Here is a 22,946-nt window from a genome sequence, read left to right as displayed (position 1 = left end):
TTACTGCTGCATAGGAGTATGGAAATTTACCTGAAGTAGAAGCCATGCATGAGAGAGGATCTCAATTTTGCAGCAATATCACCAATGATGAAATCAGATTTATTTAGCATAAGTTTCTCTTTTTTACGCTGATATTGTCACTGCTACTTTTTTTAAAAAAGAACTTCTATTATACCTAAGTCTATCAATAAATGTTAGTTTTCCAATTTAAAAAGATAATTAAATAGAAAACAGGCGAGAGACAATAAGAAAATCAGAGGAGGGGCCGGCCCGGTGGCACAGCAGTTAAGTGTGCACATTCCACTTTGGTGGCCCCGGGTTCACCAGTTCAGATCCCAGGTGCAGACATGGCACTGCTTGGCACACCATGCTGTGGTAGGCATCCCACATATAAAGTAGAGGAAGATGGGCACGGATGTTAGCTCAGGGCCAGTCTTCCTCAGCAAAAAGAAGAGGATTGGCAGCAGTTAGCTCTGGGCTAATCTTCCTCAAAAAAAAAAAGAAAGGAAAAGAAAAGAAAATCAGAGGAGCAGTCTTAGGGGTCCAACATCCAAATAATAGGAGTTCCAGAATGAGAGAAGAGAAAATAGAATTTCCCAGAACTGAAGGAATGGGGTGTCCAGATTGAAAGGAGCCATCAAGTGCCCAGCACAACACATGAAAACAGATCCACACAAGGTCTATCACAGTGATATTTCAGAACACTGAGGATAAAGAGAAGATTCTACAAGCTTCTGGAAAGGAAAAACAGGTCACATACAGAGGGTCAAAGGTCAGAACGCTTTCAGACTTCTCGACAATAATAGCATAAGCTAGACAACAATGGAGTGATGCCTTCAAAATTTTGAAAAAAAGTTATTTTCCGCCTAGAATTCTATATCCAGCCAAACTATCAATCAAAATATGAGGGGGAAATGAAGACATTTTCAGGCAGGCAAGGTCTTTTTAAAATGCATCCTTTCTCAGTAAGCTATTAGAGGATGTATTCCACCAAAACAAGGGAGTAAACCAGGAAAGAGAAAGATGAGAGCTACAGAAGATAAAAGCATTAATAGGAGAGAGAACTGAAGGGGATCTCTGGGGTGCTGTTAAAGAGAGATACCAGGATGGCAGCTGTGCATCGCCAGGTGCGACTCAAGACAAATGTTTTGAAGGCCATTATCCCCAAGAGATAGATGTGTTGAGTGGCATCGTCCTCCAGATTCCTTCTTTGGTTGCATCACCTTTTCAAGCGGAGGTACTAATGAGGTTCTTCTCCTGGCCCTGCCCACTGGCTTCCCCAAAGGAGGCTCTTAGGAACTCTCAGGGAAGTTGAAGCCAGACTGACTCAGAAGCTCTCGGAGTCTTCACCAAACGTTGGCAATATTGCCCTTTCCTTATCTAGCTAGATGTAAACTTGCTACTCCTTAACATAAACACTTTTATGTTAATCACCTTTCACATTCATATATATACATAGAGGGAGACAACAATAATAACACAACTGACTGAAGGAAAAAAATAAGAGAATGCCCACTGGAAAAGATCGCATAGCTCATCACAGAGATGACTAGGTAACCAACATGGGGGTGAGTGTCGTAAACAGCTGGTTATCAGCAAAAGAGGAAAGCTGGGAGTGATTCTTGGAGGTGGTGCTGGTGAATGACTCGCCATCACATCACTGCGGCCCAGAGAGGCCAGTGGACAAGGCACTGGGTGAACCGAGAAAAAGAATGAAGGTGAGGACAATTACGACACCTCTTCTGCTACAATTTATTGTGTGCTTTCTGAGCTGGCACTCTGCTCAGCATAAAGATGCTCTTATTGAATTCATACAATAACCCTCCAGGATCAGCATTATCATTTCTTTTACCAAGGTTTCGAGAACTTGAATAAATCTGCCAAGTTCATAAAGCTGGCAAAAGGCAGAGCCCGGATCCAGCCCAGGTCTGCCCGACTCCAGGATCCCATGCCCGTGACCACCTCCCCGAACAAGAAAGAGACCACATCTCCAAAAAATTAAAAAGTAATAAAAATAAACAATCTGGCAGATCTTAACCTCCTCATTCATTGAAACAAAAAATCCTACTTTTTGCATCGACAGGCCTCTAAGAACTTTTCCAAACAATATTCTCGCCAAGAAAAAAAATTGGTGTCAAAGGTGCAGAAAGGGAGAGAAGATGAGAGAGAATGAGAAGGAAGCTAGTTACTCAGGAGAAAAAGAGATTCAAAAAACAGAGGGAGCAGGGCCACAGTCAAACTAAGTAAATGAACAAAAGTGCATCCCCAGGGCCCCTGGACTGACCCTGGGGTTTCAGCGGGGCTGAGGACCGTGTTTTTATAAGCATGAAAAGCTGTGTCAAACAAACCTGGACTTCAAATCCCACGTCTGCTACAAAGTCAGCACCGTTGCAGACAAACCCCAGGAAAAGACAAGCCCCAGGTCTGGAGACTCGACACAGATTCGTTTGATGAAACGAATGGCCGTCGACAAGCTATTTAAGTGCTGGGAGCCTCGGTTTCCCCATCTGTAAAGCGGGCATAATAAAAACTGCCTCTGGGGCTGTGGGAAGGGTCCATCTCAGGGCTGGTGGGCCAGAGAGGCAGGCTCAGCAACCAGGCTGACCGTCATGGCTATGACTGACGTCCTCGGCCGGCACCCCCTAACCGCACTGGTCTGCGGTGCCAACTTGCTGGTCTCCCCACCCCCGTCCCCACCCCGACAGTGACGTCCTCAAGGGCAGGGATTCTGTCTCTGACATTTTGTCTCGCTCACACCTCTGTCTCCACCCCAGCACAGCCCAGGCTGACACCCAGCCACTGTCAGCTGAGGGAACAGTCTGGGTCCAGGGGACGGGACACAGGCTGAGGACGCACCTGGTCGCTGCGGGGCACTCCGTAGCGCAGCTCGTTCACAAAGTGCTCGCAGTTCTCGCTGGTCAGCTTGTACAGCACCTCCTGCCCCACCAGCTCCTCCGCCCGCTGGATGATTTTGCTGGGAGGCAGCGGCGAGTACTTGTCGTCATGTTTGTTATTGACCTGGTACTTGTCCCTCCCGGCCACATCATACAGCAGTTCCTTCTTCACTATGGCCTTGTCAGTCAGGGTAGACATGATGCTGGCCGCACCAGCTCCCGTGATTTCACCTGTGGATTCACACAGAGGAGACAGGGACTTCAATCCTGGGCAGGCCTGCGCGGGCCCCCAGCCAGGTATCCACCCTTGCCACTATCCACAAAGGAATAAGCAGGTGTGGAAGACTCAAAGGGGAAGGATCGGACACATGCTGTGTGGCTTTGGAGAAGGCGTTTGCTGTCTCTGGGCCTTGGCTTTCTTATCTGAAATGAGGAGTAGTGAAGTTCCATGACTGGCCGTGATCTTTTTTTAACCTAGAGAAGCTGGTCTTCTACATCCTGTGACACTCAGTGGGACTCTCGGTTATGCAAATATGGGCCCTGAGCACCCCCATCTCCCTGGGGGAATAGAATGTGACCTTTGGTGATTCCATCAAGGCTACACTTCCTTAACATATGCGAAGCTGATCACTGCAGAAAAGCTGGACAATCGTGGAGACGGCACTTGGATAAGGCAAACAATCCATGACTGAATTTAGGGAAACGTCAGACCGGGCAGGATGCATCGTGGTTAAACACAGAGAATAGAGAGTCGACAGCCAGGGTTTGAGTCCCACCTCCCCCATTACCTGCTGTGTGACCTTGGGCAAGTTGCTTAACTTCTCTGAGTCTCCGTTCCTTGTAGAATAGGGACAATGACAGTCCCTACCTGTCCCTAGGGTACCACACAGGGAGCTGTGGATTAAAGAGTTGGCAATGCACAGTGCCTTCACCAGGGCCTGTGAAGTACAGGGCAGTGCCCTGCAGTGTCGGCTGTCATTATTATTGGGGTTGTTCTCTACGCTGCCTTCCAATTCTCATTTCTACCATTTTCTCATTAGCGTGAGGTTAGCCCTCCTCGCCTCACCTGTTTCCCAAGATTCCTGCGAAGCTCGAGTAAGAAGATGCAGGTAGAGCATCTTTTCCCTTTAAAGAGCATCCCTCACCCAGTGATGGGTGGTACCTGTCCACCCAGATCCCTGTCATGCCTTCCCCTGCCCCTTGGCCACCAGTTAGACCCACTCAGTGCAGAGAGTCAATCAATACTTAGGCCCTACCACGTGCCAGGCCTTGTCCAAGGTGCTGGAGACAGTGGCGTGAACTAGACACCACACCTGCCCTCAAGTAGCTCACATTCTAGTGAAAGGACACTGATAATGAACAAGAGAGAAAATGAGACACTTTCAGGTGCTGAAAATGCTCCAGAGAAGAAGAAAGACAGTAACACAGGAGAGGATAACGAGGGGAGGCTGCTCTGGCTCCGGCTGGGGAAGGCCACCTTGGGAATGGTCACGTGAGTTGACAATTGAATGATGAGGGGGAGGCAGCTGAAAGCCAGGGAGAGCATCGCAAGAAGAAGGAAAAGCAAGGGCAAAGAGCTCAGGGAGGAAAGAGCGTGGCATGTTCCAGAGGCTGCAAGGAGGCCAATGTGGCTGAAGTCTGGGGACCCGGGAGGAGGGAAGACACCGAGGAGGGTCAGAGAGGCAGCAGGAGCCAGACCATGCCACGCCTCACACGCCACACACAGACTGATCTTATTCTACGTCTGATGGAAATGCCAAACCAGAATTCTAAGGAGGAGAGTGATATAATCAGCTTTATACTTTAGACCGATCACGCTGGCTGCCCAGTGAAGCAGGGACTGACCATAAGTGGGCAAGAGGCAGAGAGACCAACCGGGAGCCACGGTGGAATCAGATGAAGGAAGATGTAGCTTATAGCAGGACACAAGCAATGGAGATGATGAGAAGTGATCAGATCCGGAGGCAGTTTTGGAGACAAAGCCAACAGAGTTTCCTCATGGCTTAGCTATGGGGTGAAAAGGATCAAGAATGCTGCCTAGATTTTTGGCCTGAGCAGCTGGATGGTGTCATCCACCAGAGCCTTCCATGTGGGGCATGTCAAGTTCAACACGCCAATTAGACACCCAGGTGGAGATGCCAAGTAGTCAAGAGGTTATACAAGCCTGTAGCTGAGCAGGGAGGCCTAAGCTGCGGACATGGGCTTGGACTATATGGACAAATAGAAGGCATGAGAAGGGGCCGGCCAGGTGGTGTAGCGGTTAAGTTTGTGCGCTCCGCTTTAGCAGCCCGGGGTTCACCGGTTCAGATCCCGGGCACAGACCTATGCACTGCTTATCAAACCATGCTGTGGCAGGCAGCCCACATATAAAATAAAGGAAGATGTGCACAGATGTTAGCTCAGGGCTAATCTTCCTCAAAAAAAAAGGAAGGCATTGGAAGCCAGGGGACCCAATGAGGTCACCTGGGGAAAGTAAGGATTAGTGATATGGGAGAGGAGGATCCCCCACAGGAGACCGAGAAGGAAAGGCCCAGCGGGAGAGGAAGAAAGACAGGTGCCAGGTGAAGAACAGAGAGGTCACTTGTGTCAAGTGCTGCAGAGAAGCTGTGACCAGAAAATCAACCCTTGGCTTTGTCAAGACATGGAGGGTCTTTTGGTGGCCTTGATAAGAGCTGTTCCAGGAAGGGGTGAAACAGACAGCCTGGTGGAGGGAACTGAATTGAGAATAGGAAGTGAGGAATCGGTGATGGCCATGGTAGACAAGAGACCTGCTCTTTGGGGAGTTGGCTGGAGAGGATGTGAGGTCTGGGGGTGTTTGTTTTATCAACAGGAGATATTACATGGTTTCTATGCCGATAGGAATAACCTAGTAGAGAGGGAGACGATGATAATACGGAGGGAGGCAGGGAATTTGAGGAGCAAAGTGCTTATGAAAGTAACAGGTGGGGGTCCAGGACCCACATATAAGGGCTGGCTTTCTAAATGAGGGCAGGGGCACTGTGCATTTTAACAGAACAAAAGGCAGATTATGTGGGGACAGGGATTGGTGGTTTAGTTAATCAGGGGTGGGGAAGATGACATCTACTCTGGTTACTCCTGATTTCTCTATAAGGACAGCGGGAGGCCATTAAAGGGATGAGTGAGAGACATATCCAAGAATGTCCACAGCAACTGTGTTCACAGTGACCGAAAATTGGAACCAATCTGACATCCATCAGCAGAAGAATGGATGACAAATTGAGGTGTATTCATATAATGGAAAACCCACAGCAACGAAAAAATACAAACGATTACCACTCAACGTGGATGACTCTCACGGGCCCAGCAAAAGAACCCAGGCCAGACTGTGATTCCTCTCACATGAAGTTCCGAACAAACAAAACTAACCGATGGCAGGAGAAGCTAGAATAGTGGTTGCCTCTAGGGAGGGGAGAGGATATCGAGGAAGAACGCAGGATTAGGGTAGGCAGAATGTTCTAGATCTTGATCTGGGTCATTGTCACATGGATGGATACATTTTTTAAAAATTCACTGACTATACACTTTATTACATTTGTGCACTTTACTGTATTTATATTATACCTCAGTGTGAATAAAAAGTTTAAGAAAGGGAGTGGGGAATTCTCACAACATTTCTCCAAGTCAAGTATTCTTAGCCTCATTTACAGATAAGGAAACCGAGGCTGGAGAGTAGAAACTGGGTTCATAGCCAAGTCTGCTGCCCAAAAACCCATACCTTAAGAGTTGAACGTGGTTTATCCAAAACCATGGTATATAAACCCATAAAAGCAGAGCTGCCCCCTGGGAAGCCCATCTCAGGCCCTCTATAGAACCCCTAGGGTTCCAAGGAGCATAGTTTGAAAACCACTGCCCCACACCAAACTGCCTTCTTGTAGCACCCAGGAACCACCCGCCAGTCGGGAACCAAGGAGAATGTTGGGGCCACCTGTTACCCACAGCTCCGCCATCTCCCTCTCCTCCCAGCCCCAGCACAGTGGAAGCCCAGGCGTCCTTACTTGGGGGGGCCAGGTGGATCACATATCCATCGCCAACGTAGATGGCCCAGTGTCTGTAGAAAGGGCGGAAAATTTCAATCAGGTCTCCAGGCTTGGGCTCCGGCTGCAACACCAAGAAGAGGACTGTCAGAGGTGACAGGAGCGAGAACTGGGAACCAGGTTGCAAAGGCTGGGGGCCCTGCCAGAGGATGTCAAACCGGGAGGGTGAACCACAGGCCCTCCCCAACCTAGCCCAGTGGTTCTCTGGCAGAAATGTCCTCCTGGCTGCTCATCCTGATGATGAGGGGGTGTGTGTGAGTGTTAGTGTGAATGGACAAGTAAAGGCAAACACTGTCTCCTCTACACCGTACTCACACCAACACTTCCGACACCAGATATGTGGGTTTTCCAAGCAATTCAATTCTCAATAGACAAGGACTGGGGGTCCCACAGTTTACCTCAGTTCTGACACTAACTGCACAGGGTTAACACAGACCCCACAGGTTAAGGGCTCAGTCCCACGAGAGTGCCCGCCCCCCAGTTCAGCTGCCAGTCACAAGTCCTGTTGTCACCTGTGCTTCTGACCAACCAGCTATAAATCAGAGGTTCCCACAACCCCTCCTCAGACTCAATAATTAGCTAGAATGGCTCACAGAACTCAGGAAAATGGTTTACTTACTGGATTACCAGTTTATTATAAAGGATACAACTCAGGACCAGCCAGATGGAAGAGGTAGATAGGACCAGGCGTGTGGGAAGGCGCACAGAGCTCACACGCCCTCCCCCGGCGTGCCACTCTCCCAGCACCTCCATGTGTTCACCAACCCAGAAGCTCTCTGAATCCCTCACGTTAGGGCTTTTTATAGAGGCTACATTACCTAAGCGTGATTGATTAAATCATTAGCCACTCGTGATTAACTCGGCCTCCAGCCCCTCTCCAGCCCCAGGGGGCTCGGAGGTGGGATGGAAGGTTCCAGCGCTCTAATCCCGGGTTGGTTGGCTGGCTCCTCTGGCTCTGAGCCCTCAACACCTCGTTAGCATAAACTCAGAAAAGGGTGAAAGGGGCTTGTTATGAATAACAAGAGACTCTCCTCTCACCCCAATCACTCAGGAAATTACAAGGGTTTTAGGAGCTCTGTTCCGGGAACTAGGGAGGAAGACCAAAAATATATTTCTTATCATATCACACTGAGTGCCGGTGTGGCACAGCGCATGTATGTGTGTGTGCCTGTGCCGGGGAAGGTAGCAAGGATGCTGAAATGCTGCTCAGAGCCCCACGCTGTTAGGGGAGCACGGAGCAGGGCTGGAGAAAACTTCCAGGAGGGTCAAGAGCACTTTCATTCAACGTTATTGAGGTGCCAGTAACAGACGTTGTGCTGAGTGCTAGGGGAGGGGGGAGGGGGTGGGGCAGGACTTCCGACTGGGACCAGCATTGGGGGGATGAGCTCCTCTGGTCCAACCCAGTCTTAAATCTTATCTCCTCTGTCCTTTGTAGTCTCCACTCGCAGTCACGGCCTCGTGCCCTTCAGTGCAGTGAAGAGCGGGGCGGGGGCTCTGGCTCTCCTGTTCTTAAAGCACAGACTCAGAGGGGTTTGCCCACATCCCGCCACCACACTCTGTGCGCCTGACAGATGCTCACCCTTGTGTGGCTTCCCTTGGGATGAAAACAATGGCCAGTGGGAACAGCCAATCACAACTCTACAAAGCCCGTGAAGCAGGGTCAATGGCAGTTCATTTCTATTTATAGAAACACTAAAACCGCAAACAAGATGACATATAGTAGGAAAAAAAATCTTTTCACAGGAATTTTACAGATAAATCATGTATTCTTCTGCAGCAATTATAATTTATCTTCCAAAAACAAGGCACCCTGACCTTACTGAGAAGCTATTTCAGAACAAGGGACTCTGGTCGCAATTTAGGAATCCCATTTGTTTTCCAGAATGAAAGAAAAAAAGGGGCCAGCCCCAGGCTGAGTGGTTAAGTTCCCTGGCTTAGGTGGCCCAGGGTTTCACTGGTTTGAATCCTGGGCCCAGACATGGCACCGCTCATCAAGCCATACTGAGATGATGTCCCACATAGCACAACTGGAAGGACCTACAACGAGAATATACAACCATGTACTGGGGGGGGGGGGGGGGGGGGGGGGGGAAGAAAAAAAAAAAAAGATAGGCAACAGATGTTAGCTCAGGTCCCAATCTTTATATATATATATATATATATATAAATTGTTTGGTGAGAGTTAGAGGGTCTTCAAGGATCCCCCAAGGGGAATTTAACTGGGGGTCTCCACAAACAAGCAAGGCCGTAAAGACAAGACAGGGACCCAGCCCCCAGGGAGGCTACCAATTGCACAGTAGCACGTCAGTAACAAGGTGTCAAGTAACAGGCAGCCAGCAGATGCACAGACCCAAGGAGTTCACCGTGCTCCAGACAAATATCAATGAAAGGAGACCTACACACAGAAACAGGGCTGGAAAAAAAATTCTTATTACGATGACCAACATACCTACAAAGAAACTCAGACTTTATAACACTAAACACCAAAAGATAAGGGACCAGCAAACGCATGATGCTAAGTGGAAGAAGCCATACCCACAAAGCAACGTCATGAATGATTCCAGTCATGTGTCATTCCAGAACAGGCATCACTTGACGACAGGAAAGCGATCAGTGATTGCCAGGGGCCAGGAGTAAGGAGAGGGGTTGACCACAGAGGGGTGTGAGGGAATTTGGGGGCAGTTCAACTCATGGTTATGCAATGGTAAGTGTTTATCAAAACTCATAGAACTGGGGCCAGCCCCGTGGCCGAGTGGTTAAGTTCGCACACTCCGCTTCAGCGGCCCAGGGTTCACAGGTTCAGATCCTGGGTGCAGAGCTACACGCCGCTCATCAAGCCATGCTGTGACGGCGTCCCCCATAGAAGAACTAGAATGACCTACAACCAAGATATACGACTATGTGCTGGGACTTTGGGGAGGAAAAAAGTGGCGGGGAGAAATTGGCAACAGATGTTAGCTCCAGACCGCTCTTCTTCACCAAAAAGCATACCTTAAAAAAAACCTCATAGAACCGAACTTAAAAGGGGTAAATGAGACCTTAATTTTTTTTAAAACAAATTTTTAAAAATAAAAATGAAAAAAAGTTTTAATGAATATCTACAGTTCGAAAGGAAAAAAGTTGTGATTTTCTAAATACTCAAGCAAACTGCCTGTCCCTTGTAAGGGGAAAAGACACAAATTTCCAAATACACACAAGTTCAAAACCTAATACCACTCAAGGACACTTCTTTTTCAAAATGAAGTGGAAGCAGGTGGACTCACTCATGGAGCCCTGTGCACTTGTTCGAAGTAAGGGCTCAATGTTCACATGGCAACATGGATAATCTTCAGACATAGTGCCAAGTGGAAAATGAGAATGAACTCTGCAACCCAATACCACTTATATAAATTAAAGAGGCCCACACACAAACCAATAATGCACATCCTATAAGAACCAGACCTGAAAAAATACTTTTTAAAAAAACAACAACAAGAAAAAAATCATACAAACTAAAGTACATACATTAAACACATTAGGATGCTGGCCACTGGGAAGATGGGGTAAAAGACCATGATAAAAGGGAACCAAAGAAAACAAAACACACACACAAGAGAGGGCGCCTTGCAGGAACCAGAGAGCAGAGGGCGTCATGAAGTAAGGATATGAATAATTCTCTTTCACTGTCACTAACATCTAACTAGAGAAACAATTCCTTGATACACATAAGCCAACTCAGCTAAATAAAAATTAAGAACTCAAGAACTCGTGTTATAAAATTCGAAGTAGAACTACAGTCCATGAGCCAAATTTCTGCCTCTGCTTATTTTTGGATGCAAGCTAAGAATGGTTTTTCACATTTTTCAAATGCTTGGGGAAAAAGTCCAAAGAAAAAGACTATTTTGTGACACATGAAACTATATGAAATTCAAACTTCAGTGACTGTGAACTTTTATTGGCACACAGCCACACCCAATCATTGACATATGGTTGACGGCAGCCTTCTCTCTCCTAGAGCTGAATATTTGCAACAGAGATCGCATGGCTTGCAAAACCTAAAATCTTCACTATCTGGCCCTTTACAGAAAAAGTTTGCAGACTCCTGTTACAAAAGGATGGGCAGTGATGTCTCCCTCATTCAGCTTGATGCTCAGTCCTGGAATCCAATTGTATCACATTACCAGGCATTTCTTCCCCCAGGAACAGGGACCAGCAGGAAGCACCAGGAAGAGAGCAGCCTCTCCAGGGCAGGGCTGGGGGTGGGGATCCCCAGCCAGCACAGTAATCAGGGCTCTCCTGGCAACACAGATGATAACAATGGCAAAGCAGAGACTCTGCGCCCACGAGATTCCAGAACAAAACGTCTTTATTCTCCCCACAAAAGCAGAGTTACAAAGAGCTGTGTAACAGCCATTTTCCTTAACAAGCGAATTGAGGAACAATTTCTGGCCTCCAAAATTCACATTGGGAAAACAACCTAAACAACCATTAATAACGACCAATTAAATAAATTATCCTACATCCATAAGTACATACAGCCGTTAGAGAGAATAAGGTGGATTTACAAGAGCAGACACGGAAATAATCGAAAAAAGTAAGTTGAAAAATATTACTATCCCATTTTTGCTTAAAATACATTTTTATACATTTCCAGGCAAAATGTATTATACACTATGTATGATCTGAGGAAAATACACCAAACTGCTGCACAGTATATGGGGGGAGGGGTTCAGAGACTTTTTCCTTTTGTGTCATACTATTCTATTTTTTTACCAATATGAATTACTTTTATAATAAAATTTTTCAAAAGATTTTTAGATGAGGAAAAAAAATCCCTCATGTTGATGAACTTTCAGTGTTTAATTGGAGAACATGGACATTATCTGTCACCAAAACCTCTTGCAACCATCTCCCGTCTGGTACCTGTAAATATGAGCATGCTGATGCTTAAAAATCAGCGACACTTAAATGCAACAAATAAAATCATAAAATAAATTTTAAAAGAACACAGATGGATATGTGTAGATCTTGGAATAGAGGAAGACGCTCTAAGGAGAAAAGCCAAAGTCAAAGGAATAAATGAAAAGACTAAAAGTTTTGACAAATAAAAATGGCAAGCAATAGGATATATTGGAGTATATGAGGAAGCCATTTTGTGTAAACCTAATTCGACCTGACCTTGTCTTTCCAAAAGGGCCTGACCGTGGCTGTTGAGCATGCATTGTATATCTGCTTTAGAGATTCCCTATGGCAAGAGCAAAGGCCCTTGAGATAAAGGTGCTACTTCTCTCCCCCTCCCAACGTTGGCATCTCCTTAAGGGTTAAGCATCTTTCCTTAGGCTAGAAACTGATTGCTGCGCTCACCTGTGACCGCCCAGCTTGAGACAATAGACTTGCCTCCTGCTACACCCACCGAGATGGCAGACCCACTACCTGCTGTGTCCATCAAGTGCTGTGCCGACAGGGCAGTCTTGTGACTATTGTGGGAGGGACACTTCAATCATATGTGAAACACCCTCTTTGAGGGTATATAACCACCCTGTGTACCCCCACTTCTTTGGAGTGCTCTGTTCCTTTGTGGAAGGACTCTCCCGGGTTATAATCCTAAGATTTAAGTTCAGAATAAACTCACCCAAATTTTCATTTTATAGATTGGTTATGGATTATTTTCGTCGACAGTTTTGATAATTTAAAAAATGTTAAAGCTCTTATTATTAAAAATTTCTATCATTGCGTGTTATGTTCATACTCCATTTTAAGGGAAACTGATCACCTACAGTCTCAGCTGCCCATGCAGCCATGTTTTCTACCATGTGACCACACAGCCCAGCCCCAGTCAGCTGGACGAGAAGACGGTACAGGCCCCAGGCAGTTGGCAGCCTGTGACCCTCCGTGAGAAGTGGAACTAGGCCAATCGAATCCTCTCTGTCTCTCAAAAATAGGAACCAAGCAATGGAAAACAAAACAGGTTATTTGGCAGCAGGGACTAAAACTGAAAAGTCATGACGTAGAAGAGGCAAGAGAGACCCCAATGGACCATGGGCCAAACAAACGGTGGGAGCAGAGAATGCCAACTCTGACCAAACAGAAGACTCCTGTTGATAATGGGAGAGAAGGAAGCAGGCGTGTCAAGATCTGCTGGCTGAGTCGCATCAGTGGTGGGGCGCTAGCACTGAGATGCACACACTCCAGCTGCTGAGTAGCCTCGAGTCACCTTGATCCGGAACTGACTCCCCGCTCTAGGCCTTGAGAGGCCCTGTTATTATAGCTCCTGTTCTTAGATTTTCACGAGAATCCCCTTACCTCTCCATGTATGTCCTTAAACTAAATCTTCTTTACTTGAGCTAGCTTAAGTGGCCTGCTTTCTTATTTTATAACCAAAAGAGCCAGGCCAGAACATTCTATGCATTGAGAAAACACCACAAACAAGGTACTATGAACAACTGGAAGAAAATGACCCAAAAAATCAGTTAATGTCTTTCCTATATAAAGAGTTTTTATGAATCAATAAAACAGATTTAAACACCAAAATAGAAAAAAATGGACAAAGGGCATAATAAATAATTTTTAAAAGAGGAATACATATTACCATTAATACAAGAAAACATATTCTACCTCACTCGTAATCAAATAAATGAATATTAAAATCTGGTTTGGGTGAAAATTAAAATACTAGTATTAAATATAGAAAAAGATGCAGGTAAACAGGTGATCTCATTCTCACTGCTGATGGGAACAGAAAGCAGTACAACTTTTTTGAAGGGCTATTTGGCAATTTGTATCACTAACCTTAAAAATATTCATTCCTTTTGACCCAATTTCTATTTATAAACCAGATCTTAAGGAAATAATCTGAAATGCCCAGAAAGATGTCCATCACAAGGTCACAAATATCCTACAGAAAGAGATGAGTTAAATCTTGCCATATTTATATACCAGGATACTATACAGTTATGTTTTAAAAGTTTTGTTTTAAAAGAATACTTAATAACAAGAAATGTCCATAACATAATAGTTAATGAAAAAGCTTTATGAGAAACAGTATATGTTTTAAACCTCATTTAAAAAGGAAAATTTAAACACATAAAAGAAAAACTGTGGAAAATACACCACAACGTAAACAGTGTTTATGACTAAGTGGTAGAATTTTGGGTATTAATTTTCTTTTGAATTCTTTTCTAGTTTTCCAAAGTGTTTAAATAAACATACATCTGTATTAGATTCAGAAAGAGCTTGACTTGACAAACAGCAGTGTGTTCAATTTGGGGTAATCCACATAATTATTACTATGCAACAGAGTAAATACAAGGTTTACACTAATATCTTAGCATACACTCCCTCTGGGTGCCAGGACTAAGGGTGCTTATTGTGATGGTTTCATTTCCTTCTATTTTTCTGTATTTTCCGCTTTTCTGCAATGAACATTTTTAAGTTCATAGCATGCTTCCTAACATTTTATTATGAAAATTTTTCGAACCTACATTTTCAAACATTCAGAATTGAAAGTGTTTTTTTGCTGAGGAAGATTGGCCCTGAGCTAACATCCATGCCACTCTTCCTCTATTTTGTATGTGGGTTGCAGCGCGAGTGACGAATGGTGTGGGTCTGCACCCGGGATCCAAACTCCCAAACCCGGGCCGCCAAAGTAGAGCACATGGAACTTTAACCACTTGGCCACGGTGCCAGCCCTGGAACTGAAAGCATTTTTTAGTGAATATCTGTATACCATCACCTAGATTCTCCTAAGTTACTGTATTAGCTTTATCTCAAATATGTCCACCGATGCATTCTCACTGTGGAGTATCTTAAACTCTCCTTTTAAATTTAAGTGATCAGTGTTCTGAGAGGCAGAAGGGAAGCACTGAGGAGGTCCAGGACAATGACAACAGCAATAAAACGAGCGTGTGGTGTGCCCTAACTCTACGCTCGGGAACTCACTGGGTGCCTGCCACCAAGCCTGCGGCCTTTACCCCCAGCTGTGGTTCTCAGCCTTGAGCCTGCACACAGATGACAGGAGAGGGGGTTGCTGGCAGGCATGGAGAATCACTCTGCATTTTTAACAAGTACCCTCCCCCTACCCCCAGGGAAACGGTATATGTGACCGAGGTCACCTCTTCACCTTGGGGGTGCCCACCTCGGCCCAGGAGGGTCAAGGAACTCATTCATTTGCTCATTCACTCAACAGATGCTCACAGAGCGAGGCACCGCCCCGGGCTCCTGAGCTCCGGCTATGAACAAAGCGAAGATTCCTGCCTTGGTGAAGCTTTTGTTCAGTGTCAGGGAGAGAGACAGAAAATTTTTAATTTTTTTAAAGACCTTAGTAAACAAGTAAATCATCTAGCATATTAGAAGGGATACCAAATAAAAACAAAAAGAAAGAAAAGGTAGAGCCTGCCCTGATGGCCTAGTGGTTAGAGTTCGGTGCTCTCACCACTTCAGCAGCCCGGGTTCGTTTCCCGATCACGGAACCACATGACCCGTCTGTCAGTTGCCATACTGTGGCAGCAGCTCACATGGAAGAACCAGGACTGACAACCGGGATATACAACCATGGACTGGGGCTTTGGGAAGGGGAAAAAAAAAGAGGAAGATTGGCAACAGATGTTAGCTCAGGGCAAATCTTTCCCTGCAAAAAAAAAAAGAAAAAGAAAGAAAAGGTAGAGCAGAATGGAGGGGGCTGGAGTGCAGTGGGATGGGGCAGGGGGTGCAATATTAAACAGGGCATCAGGGATGGCCAGAGCGGGCCCTGCAGATGTCTAGAACACCCAGGCAGAGGGAACAGCCTGAGCAAAGGCTCCAGGTAGGAGCGTTCAAGGGCAGCCCAGAGGCCAGCATGGCTGGAGTGGAGGGGGGAAGGCGGGGAGAGAGGGAGAACGGAGGATGGAGAGCGGAGATGATGGCTCATCTCCAAGATAAGATGGGGCAGTGGGAGATGAGAGGTGATGGATTCTGGGTTGCTTTGAAGGGAGAGCCAAGAGGATTGGCTGATGGAACGAGGTGGGGCGTGAAGGGAAGAGGAGTCAAGATGACCCCAAGGTTTCTAGCCAAAGCAACTAGGAGGCTGAACGGCAGGCTGCAGACAGAGCAGGCTGAGGGAGGACAGAGTGCCCCTGCTAGGACCTGCTGGGCTGAAACGTCCACCAGGTGGCCAAATGGAGAGGCTAAGGAGGCAGCTGAGTCCACGAGCCTGGAGGTCAGGAGAGTGGCCTGGGATGAGGGTCACTGGTGACCTTTACGAGAACAGCTCCCATTGAGAGTTGGAGGCAAAAGCCTGGCTGCAATGGGTGTGAGAGAGAACGGGAGGAGAGGAGCTGGAGACGAGCTGGGAAAGGCAGCCTCTGAGACTTTTGTTGAAGTCTTGAAAGATGAGGGGTACCTGTAGGAGGCAGAGACAGAATTCAAACCCAAATCCTACACTCTTAGCCCTCACACTCTCCTGCCATCAGAGACTGCGGCGGGAAGGGAGTGGCCCTAAAGGGGCTAGAGAGAGGTAAGCAGGGGTGCGGGGCACACCGGAGCAAGAGCATGGTTCGGGGGGGCATCTCAGGGTGCTCTTGGGCCAGAAGCAGGACCCCCGGCATGAGGCCCAGGCCTGACATTTTTTTAAAGCTTCCAGGTGATTCTACTGTGCAGCCCAGACTGAGAACACCAGGAGAGGGTGTTTGAAGGGGAGAGAGGGGGAAGACTGAGGCGTTAGGCTGAGCTGGACAGTCATACCTCATTTTGCAGGTGGGGAAACTGAGGCTAAGGGAGATGAGGTCACTTACCCAAGGTCAGCCTGAAAGTGGCAAAGTGTGAACTTGAACCCCAGCCTCTTCCCTCCGACGAAGGAGAAGGGAGACCGCCCCACCCCCCCCATCGGATTCCACCATCTCCCATGTCATCCCTGGGGACTAACCCACATCTCCGGCCGGAGACCCTGACCCAGTGCGAGACCCTCGGCTGTGGGCACTGGGCAGGACCAGAGCGGGAAGCGAGGGCACTTTGAGAATTTTCACCCCAAGGATTGAAACGAAACCAAAAGAATGTTTTTCTTTCATTCAAGGCCACCATGGCAGAATTCGAATCCACCCACACTCAGCCCCGGCATGGGTTTGCCAGTTGGTTTTTTTGACAAAATATTTCAGGCGTACAAAAAACGCAGAGGGTAGGCGAATGAGCATGGCCGCTCTGTGTTTAAATCGAGATGGATTTAGTTTCCAGAAACAGCAGACTGACTACCTTGGGGCTCCGGAGCCAGAAAGCCTGGGTTCAAATCCGGGCTCTGCTACTTCCTAGCTGGATAACCTTCAGAAGTTACCCGACTTCTCTCGGTCTCAGTTTCCTCAGCTGTAAAATGGGGATGACTATAGCACCCGATTCGTGGGGCTGTCCTGAGGATCAGAGAAGTTAATGCCCCAAAACCACTCAGCAAATACCACCTGGCACATGGGAAGCGTTCTGTCAACGGCAGTTTTTGCTGCCACTGTTCTCGGGGGTGTTTTTATGAGTTTTTTTTTGGAAAGGTCGCAGACAGCTCTGGGACCAGCTAGAGACACAGTGGAGGTTGTGAAACCCAGCGTGACAGCAAGTTCTCCTCTGAGGTCCCAAAATCACACACTGTGGTCAGTGTGGAAATCCCTAACGTCATCCCCTTCATTTCTGAGGCTCTGGGAAAAACATCTAGAAGCCTGTAAAAAGAAAGACTGAAGTCCTGGGTGGGTGCTGAGAAGGGGCTTCCCGGGAGAGAGCTGGGAGTTTCAGTGCCAAGGTTTTAGGAAGAAAAGGAAATATGTGAGGAACTGGGCGCCAATCCCATCTCTCTGAGGCAGCGTTTTCAGAAGCAGAGCCCAGCCCTCAAACTGGGCCCCTCTCTGCTCTATTGCTGTGTGACCTGCAGGAATCACTTAACCTCTCTGAGCTTCTCTGGTAAAACAGGGCCATTAAGGCCCATCTGGCAGGGTTTGTGTGAGGAATAAATGATATGGGGGCGAAGGCTGTAAAACCACTTAGGCCCATGAGAGGGTTGAGACCCCATGCCCCCAGCTGGGTGGGTGCAGGCAGCACTGGGAGGGTGAGGCCTGACTGCCCAGACTCCCCAGTCTCAGATGTGTCTCAGTCTCTCTTCCCCTGCCAGCCGCTGGAAGAGGGACGCGGCAGCCCCAGTGGGCACCAGCCCCAGTGGCACAAAGGTCATGGGTGTCCTGGAAAAAGGAGGCAAAACTCATTCGCCCTCTCAGGCTCCTGACCTCCAGGCCCCAGTCCTGTTCCACGTGCCCAACTTCACCCGCTGTGAATCAGGACCGCCCCCTGATTCATCTGGGAACCATCACCAGCACCAGGCACGTCCTGGAGTTTTCACAAATCACCTGGAATCCTTACAGCAGCCCCATTTTACAGACCAGGAAATAGCTCAGAGATGGCAATTAACTTGCCCAAGGTCTCAGAGCACCCCGAGAACCGCTACCAGGATTCCACTGCAGGTCTCCCAGTTGAATCCAAAGGCCAAGTTCTTTCCACTACACCAAGTAATTCACACGAAGGTACCGACGTCTGCTAACGACCCCCGTGGCGAACACTGCCTCTGCATCACAGTGCTCGAGGCCTGGCAAACTCCTACTCATCCCTCAAGATGGGCTCAAAGTCTCCACCTCCTCAATGCCTCCCCTGAGGCCCGCAGAGGATTGCCACTGCCCCCATGGCCTGTTTATCAGATGACTATAATGGTTGAGCGGAGCCCAGGGGAAGGAGTGAGCACTTTCCACGCCCGGCCCACCAGCTAGACTGCACAGCCAGCCTGGCACATACAATGCTCTCAGTAGAGGAGTGTGGCCTCGTGGGACACACCAATTTCTCCTCAGGCCCCTCCTAGCCTGTGGCCTCTGCAGAGTGAGGATGACCCCCTGCAGGGCCTGAAGCCCCACTGCTGTTTGAGAAGGGTCCTCTTCCCCCTCACCCCTTTGCAACTTAACTAGCTCCGCAGAGCCCTATCAGAACATCAGGCAAACTTGGAGGGTCATAGAGAAGTCGCTAAGTCTCCAGTCAGAAATCAGAGCGGGCCCATCAATTTCCTCATAGGCTGGAGCCTCAGTTTCACTTTGGATTTCACATCCCCAGCGGCAGGTGTTCAACAAGCCACAGGTTTAAGGATGATTTAAGGACGCAGTGTGGGTGGAGGAGGGAAGGCAGAGGCTCCTGGCCCATGCATTCTCAGCAAATCTGGAAGACCGAGAGGAGAGAAACAGTCAGCGCCGGCACTGACCCGGGGCATCCCAAGGAGGTCTGCTGAGCGGCTTGAAGGATAACAAACATTCGTGAAGCCCTAGGAGCCAGCAGTGACACACCCAGAGCTAGGAGGTGGGAGCCGCAAACCCCGGATGCACGACAAAGAGAAGTGAGCTGTGCACAGAGAATTTTAAAACAACACGACAACACAACAAAAGTCAGTCTGCTGTTTATTACTGCACGTGCCAACAATTTTAAACAGTATCAGTGATAAAATACTACTCCCCCCAAAGCTATTTTGTTCAAAGTTCTCATTGCTGCAATTACTGCTGAGATTTAATAACACAGATGTGAGTCTCAAATTAGCGCATTGTTATTTCTTGTTCTTTAAAAAGCTTTGATTTCTCCATGGAAGTTCAATCAGAGAACATCCAGTTATACGGTCAGCCCCCGAGACACACAAGATTCACGTACGCGCATCTGTTCCCACAGTGAGTTCCAAATGGCTCAGAATGGTTGGAACTCACTTTCTGCACGGCTTGTGCCACCAATTCCTGTGGTTCTATGTTTTCCTGTTTTTAAACAGAGGACAAAGAGTCTGCTCTCTCTAAACCACCCGTAGACAACCTGCTTCTAGGAAACATAGGGGGGTTTCCGAGCGCTCCCTCACTGTGATCTATTGAAAGGCAGCCTCAATACAAGGGTTTTTTTGTTTGTTTTTTTGTTGTTGTTTTTAAGATTTTATTTTTTTCTCTTTTCTCCCCAAAGCCCCCCAGTACATAGTTGTATATTCTTCGTTGTGGGTCCTTCTAGTTGTGGCATGCGGGACGCTGCCTCAGCATGGCTTGATGAGCAGTGCCATGTCCGCGCCCAGGATTCGAACCAACGAAACACTGGGCTGCCTGCAGCGGAGCGCGGGAACTTAACCACTCGGCCATGGGGTCGGCCCCTCAATACAAGGTTTTTAATTTAAAAAATGTTTTAAAAGAGTCTGCTCTCCCAGTGCCAGAAGAAACTGAAAAGAAGTGTTTGAAAGCCTGAATGATTTTCACCAAGAGCTCGAGTCCCATTCTAAAGCAGTAGTTTAAATGAATGTTAATGTTCACCATCATTCAACCATTTTCTCTGACTTTTGCAGAAGAAAATCTTGGGAGAATTTTGCCAAATAAGATAAAAACATATGAGACTTTTCTGGTGAAGATGTTTTAGTGAAAATGTTTCAATTGTGGAGATATTTAAAACCACTAGAATTGATTTTTAAAAAAAGACATAGGTAGTATTGCAATTTCTGGAATTTATTATGAAATGGGGTTTTTATGAATCTCTGATGAACTCATGCTAATGTTGAAGGCTTTCCCTATTTGGATATCTGTTGTTTCACATGAAGAGAAGCTTTCGAAATTAAAATTAATAAAAAAACGTTCTTTAATTAACCGTGAGCAAAGATTGACACACTGACTAGCTCCACTGAATAGTAAATATGACCACGCAAAGAAGGTCAATTTTGACAAAGTCATGGTCAGCTTTTCAGAAGTTAAAAAGTTCCAAAACAGAAACTGTAATGTTATTATTCATTACGGCAACCAACCTATATGTAAGAATAAGTTTTTTTCAAAATCCATTCATGCAATTAAAAACCATTAATCCACTACATTTTTCTATTTTTGTCTATAACATTTACCTTATTTTTCATTTTTTAGTTTTTCACTGGCATGATTGTCACACACAAAGCTCAATAAAAGAAAACTGTCACTGGGTTTCTTTTCTGAACATCATTACTATTCATTTCATGATTATGACTAAAAATAATGTCGTCAGATAAAGGAGAGGGGTGATTAAAAATGACCATGACCACTTCAGGGGCCAGCCCGGTGGCTCAGTGGTTAAGTGCACCTGCTCCGCTCCAGCGGCCTGGGGTTCGGCAGTTCAGATCCCGGGTGCAGACATGGCACCGCTTGGCAAGCCATGCTGTGGTAGGCGTCCCACATATAAAGCAGAGGAAGATGGGCACGGATGTTAGCTCAGGGCCAGTCTTCCTCAGCAAAAAGAGAAGGATTGGCAGCAGATGTTAGCTCAGGGCTAATCTTCCTCAAAAAAAATTAAAAAGACCACTCCAGGCATCAGATATGCCAGGTACACCCTCATGCCGGGCGTGGTGCGAAGGTCTTTACAGCTATTTAAATAATAATAATAGTGAATTACAGTTGAACACTTAATATGTGTTCAAAGTATCCTAAGTATCCAGTCATATGATCTTCACTCCGGGGAACAGAGGGGTTTTGAAACTGGATCAAAGTGCCACAGCTAAGTGCTCAGTGTGAACACAATCCCAGGGGGGTCTACTCTGCAGCCGGTCCTGCTGAGTTGAAAGGAAGCATTTGCTAAGCCCCTTTATGATTTCTGAACCACACCACAGGTTAGAAAAAGGAAAAGTGAGAGCTGGGAAATTGCTGGCAGGGCTGGTCATGAGGTGGGTCAGCTGAGACCAGAAAAGGCCCCGCTGGTCAGACCCAGGGAGGCCCAGGGCAACAGCTCCAGTCCCAGACACGCAGCCCCAGGGGCCAGAGCAGGTGTTGTGGACTGACTCAAGAAGGCAGCACAGCGCCTTTGTGGAACAATTCGTCCCTTCCTCCTCCCTCCCCAGGTAGGTCCTGAAGGCCCTTCCCGGGGGCCTGGTTTCAGCAGGGCGGCCTCCACACCCGCCCTCGCAAGTGCAGCCCTGAGACGAGCCCAACAGGCGCCCGCTGACCCACGTCCGACACCTGACGCCCAGCGGCCGTGGAGGTGTGACCCTACGTCCTGAAGCATCCTCTGTCTGAAGTGGTAACTCAGGCCCAGGACGGCGAGTCCCCACTGAAACACGACCCCCACCCCCAGCCCACGCCCGCCACACACTTACGATGGGCGCGCGCATCTTCTTCCGTGCGGTGGACCCTCCGTTTCAGGCTGGAGTTCGCTTTATCAGCTGTGGAAATGCCCGAAGCAGGGCGAGCAGGGGATACACTACGTCGTTAACAGGAAACAGCGCACCGGAGACCCCAGGGGACGGGGGTTTCTGGCGGGGGTGACCGTGCACGGTGCGTCTCAGACTCAATTCAGAAACACTAACTACTCTCCTGGAGTGCCCCGCCCGCCGCGTCCCTGCCCTGCGCTCGGCAGTGATCGGATGAAACCCTAGAAGGGGCCGGGGAGGGTCACCCGATACCTGAGAGGCGGGCGGCGCAGCTGCGGGGAGCGCAATGAGAGTGGCCGGCCCGGGGCGCCGCGCCCCAAAAAGCCGGCCACCGCCGCCAGCGCCCGGCCCTCCCTCCCCGGCCCGCGGGGCCAGGCGGCCGCAGCTGCTCGCAGGCTGCTCCCTAACTTGTTTACTCCCGCCTCGCCCAACTTCTCCCTCTGCCACACAGCTCTCGGGCGGAGAGAGCGCCCCAAGCCTCTCACCCTCCCTTAAGTCCCGGAGAGAACCGCTCCACCCACCTCGCGGACTTGGAGGCAGCGCGGCGGCCACCGCAAAGGAAACGAGTTTAATGGCCGCAGAGGCTAGGCCAGCGTGAGGTCACCCGGCCCCTCCCCGTGTGGCTGGCTAATGAGAGCCTCGCAGAGCTCCCTTCCCCCCCGCCCCTCGCTGTCTCCCATCCAGACAGGCCAGGATGCCACCCGCTCCTCCCCCCGCCCCCCGCCTCCCACCCCGCCGCCCCCTCCTCTGCCCTCCTTTCCCCGGGGGCACCCACTGAACCCGGCTCCAGGACCACCTCCTCACCTCTCACCCGCCCACTGCGGGCCAGCCCAATATTTGAGAACGTGTTGTATTATACTG

General features: G+C 48.2%; 1 protein-coding gene across 2 annotated transcripts in view; it reads right to left on the bottom strand.

Annotated features, from left to right (window-relative positions):
* PLAAT3 (phospholipase A and acyltransferase 3) overlaps positions 1 to 22,684 on the bottom strand; it is a 43,551-nt gene extending 20,867 nt beyond the window's left edge. Inside the window, exons 1-4 of one of the 2 annotated variants that reach the window (XM_046643886.1) lie at positions 22,607 to 22,684; positions 22,032 to 22,097; positions 6,911 to 7,013; positions 2,857 to 3,125 (exon numbers count right to left, since the gene is read on the bottom strand). In XM_046643886.1, the coding sequence (XP_046499842.1) occupies positions 2,857 to 3,125; positions 6,911 to 7,013; positions 22,032 to 22,046 (387 nt within the window). In that variant the 5' untranslated portion in view covers positions 22,047 to 22,097; positions 22,607 to 22,684. Of the gene's footprint in view, positions 1 to 2,856; positions 3,126 to 6,910; positions 7,014 to 22,031; positions 22,098 to 22,337; positions 22,577 to 22,606 lie in introns of those variants that run through there. The other variant, XM_046643887.1, reaches the window with a different exon arrangement.
* Positions 22,685 to 22,946: the final 262 nt, after the last annotated feature.

This window comes from Equus quagga, chromosome 17, assembly GCF_021613505.1.
Source record: "Equus quagga isolate Etosha38 chromosome 17, UCLA_HA_Equagga_1.0, whole genome shotgun sequence".
Classification (NCBI taxonomy): domain Eukaryota; kingdom Metazoa; phylum Chordata; class Mammalia; order Perissodactyla; family Equidae; genus Equus; species Equus quagga.
This window is presented reverse-complemented; position numbering and strand designations above follow the sequence as displayed.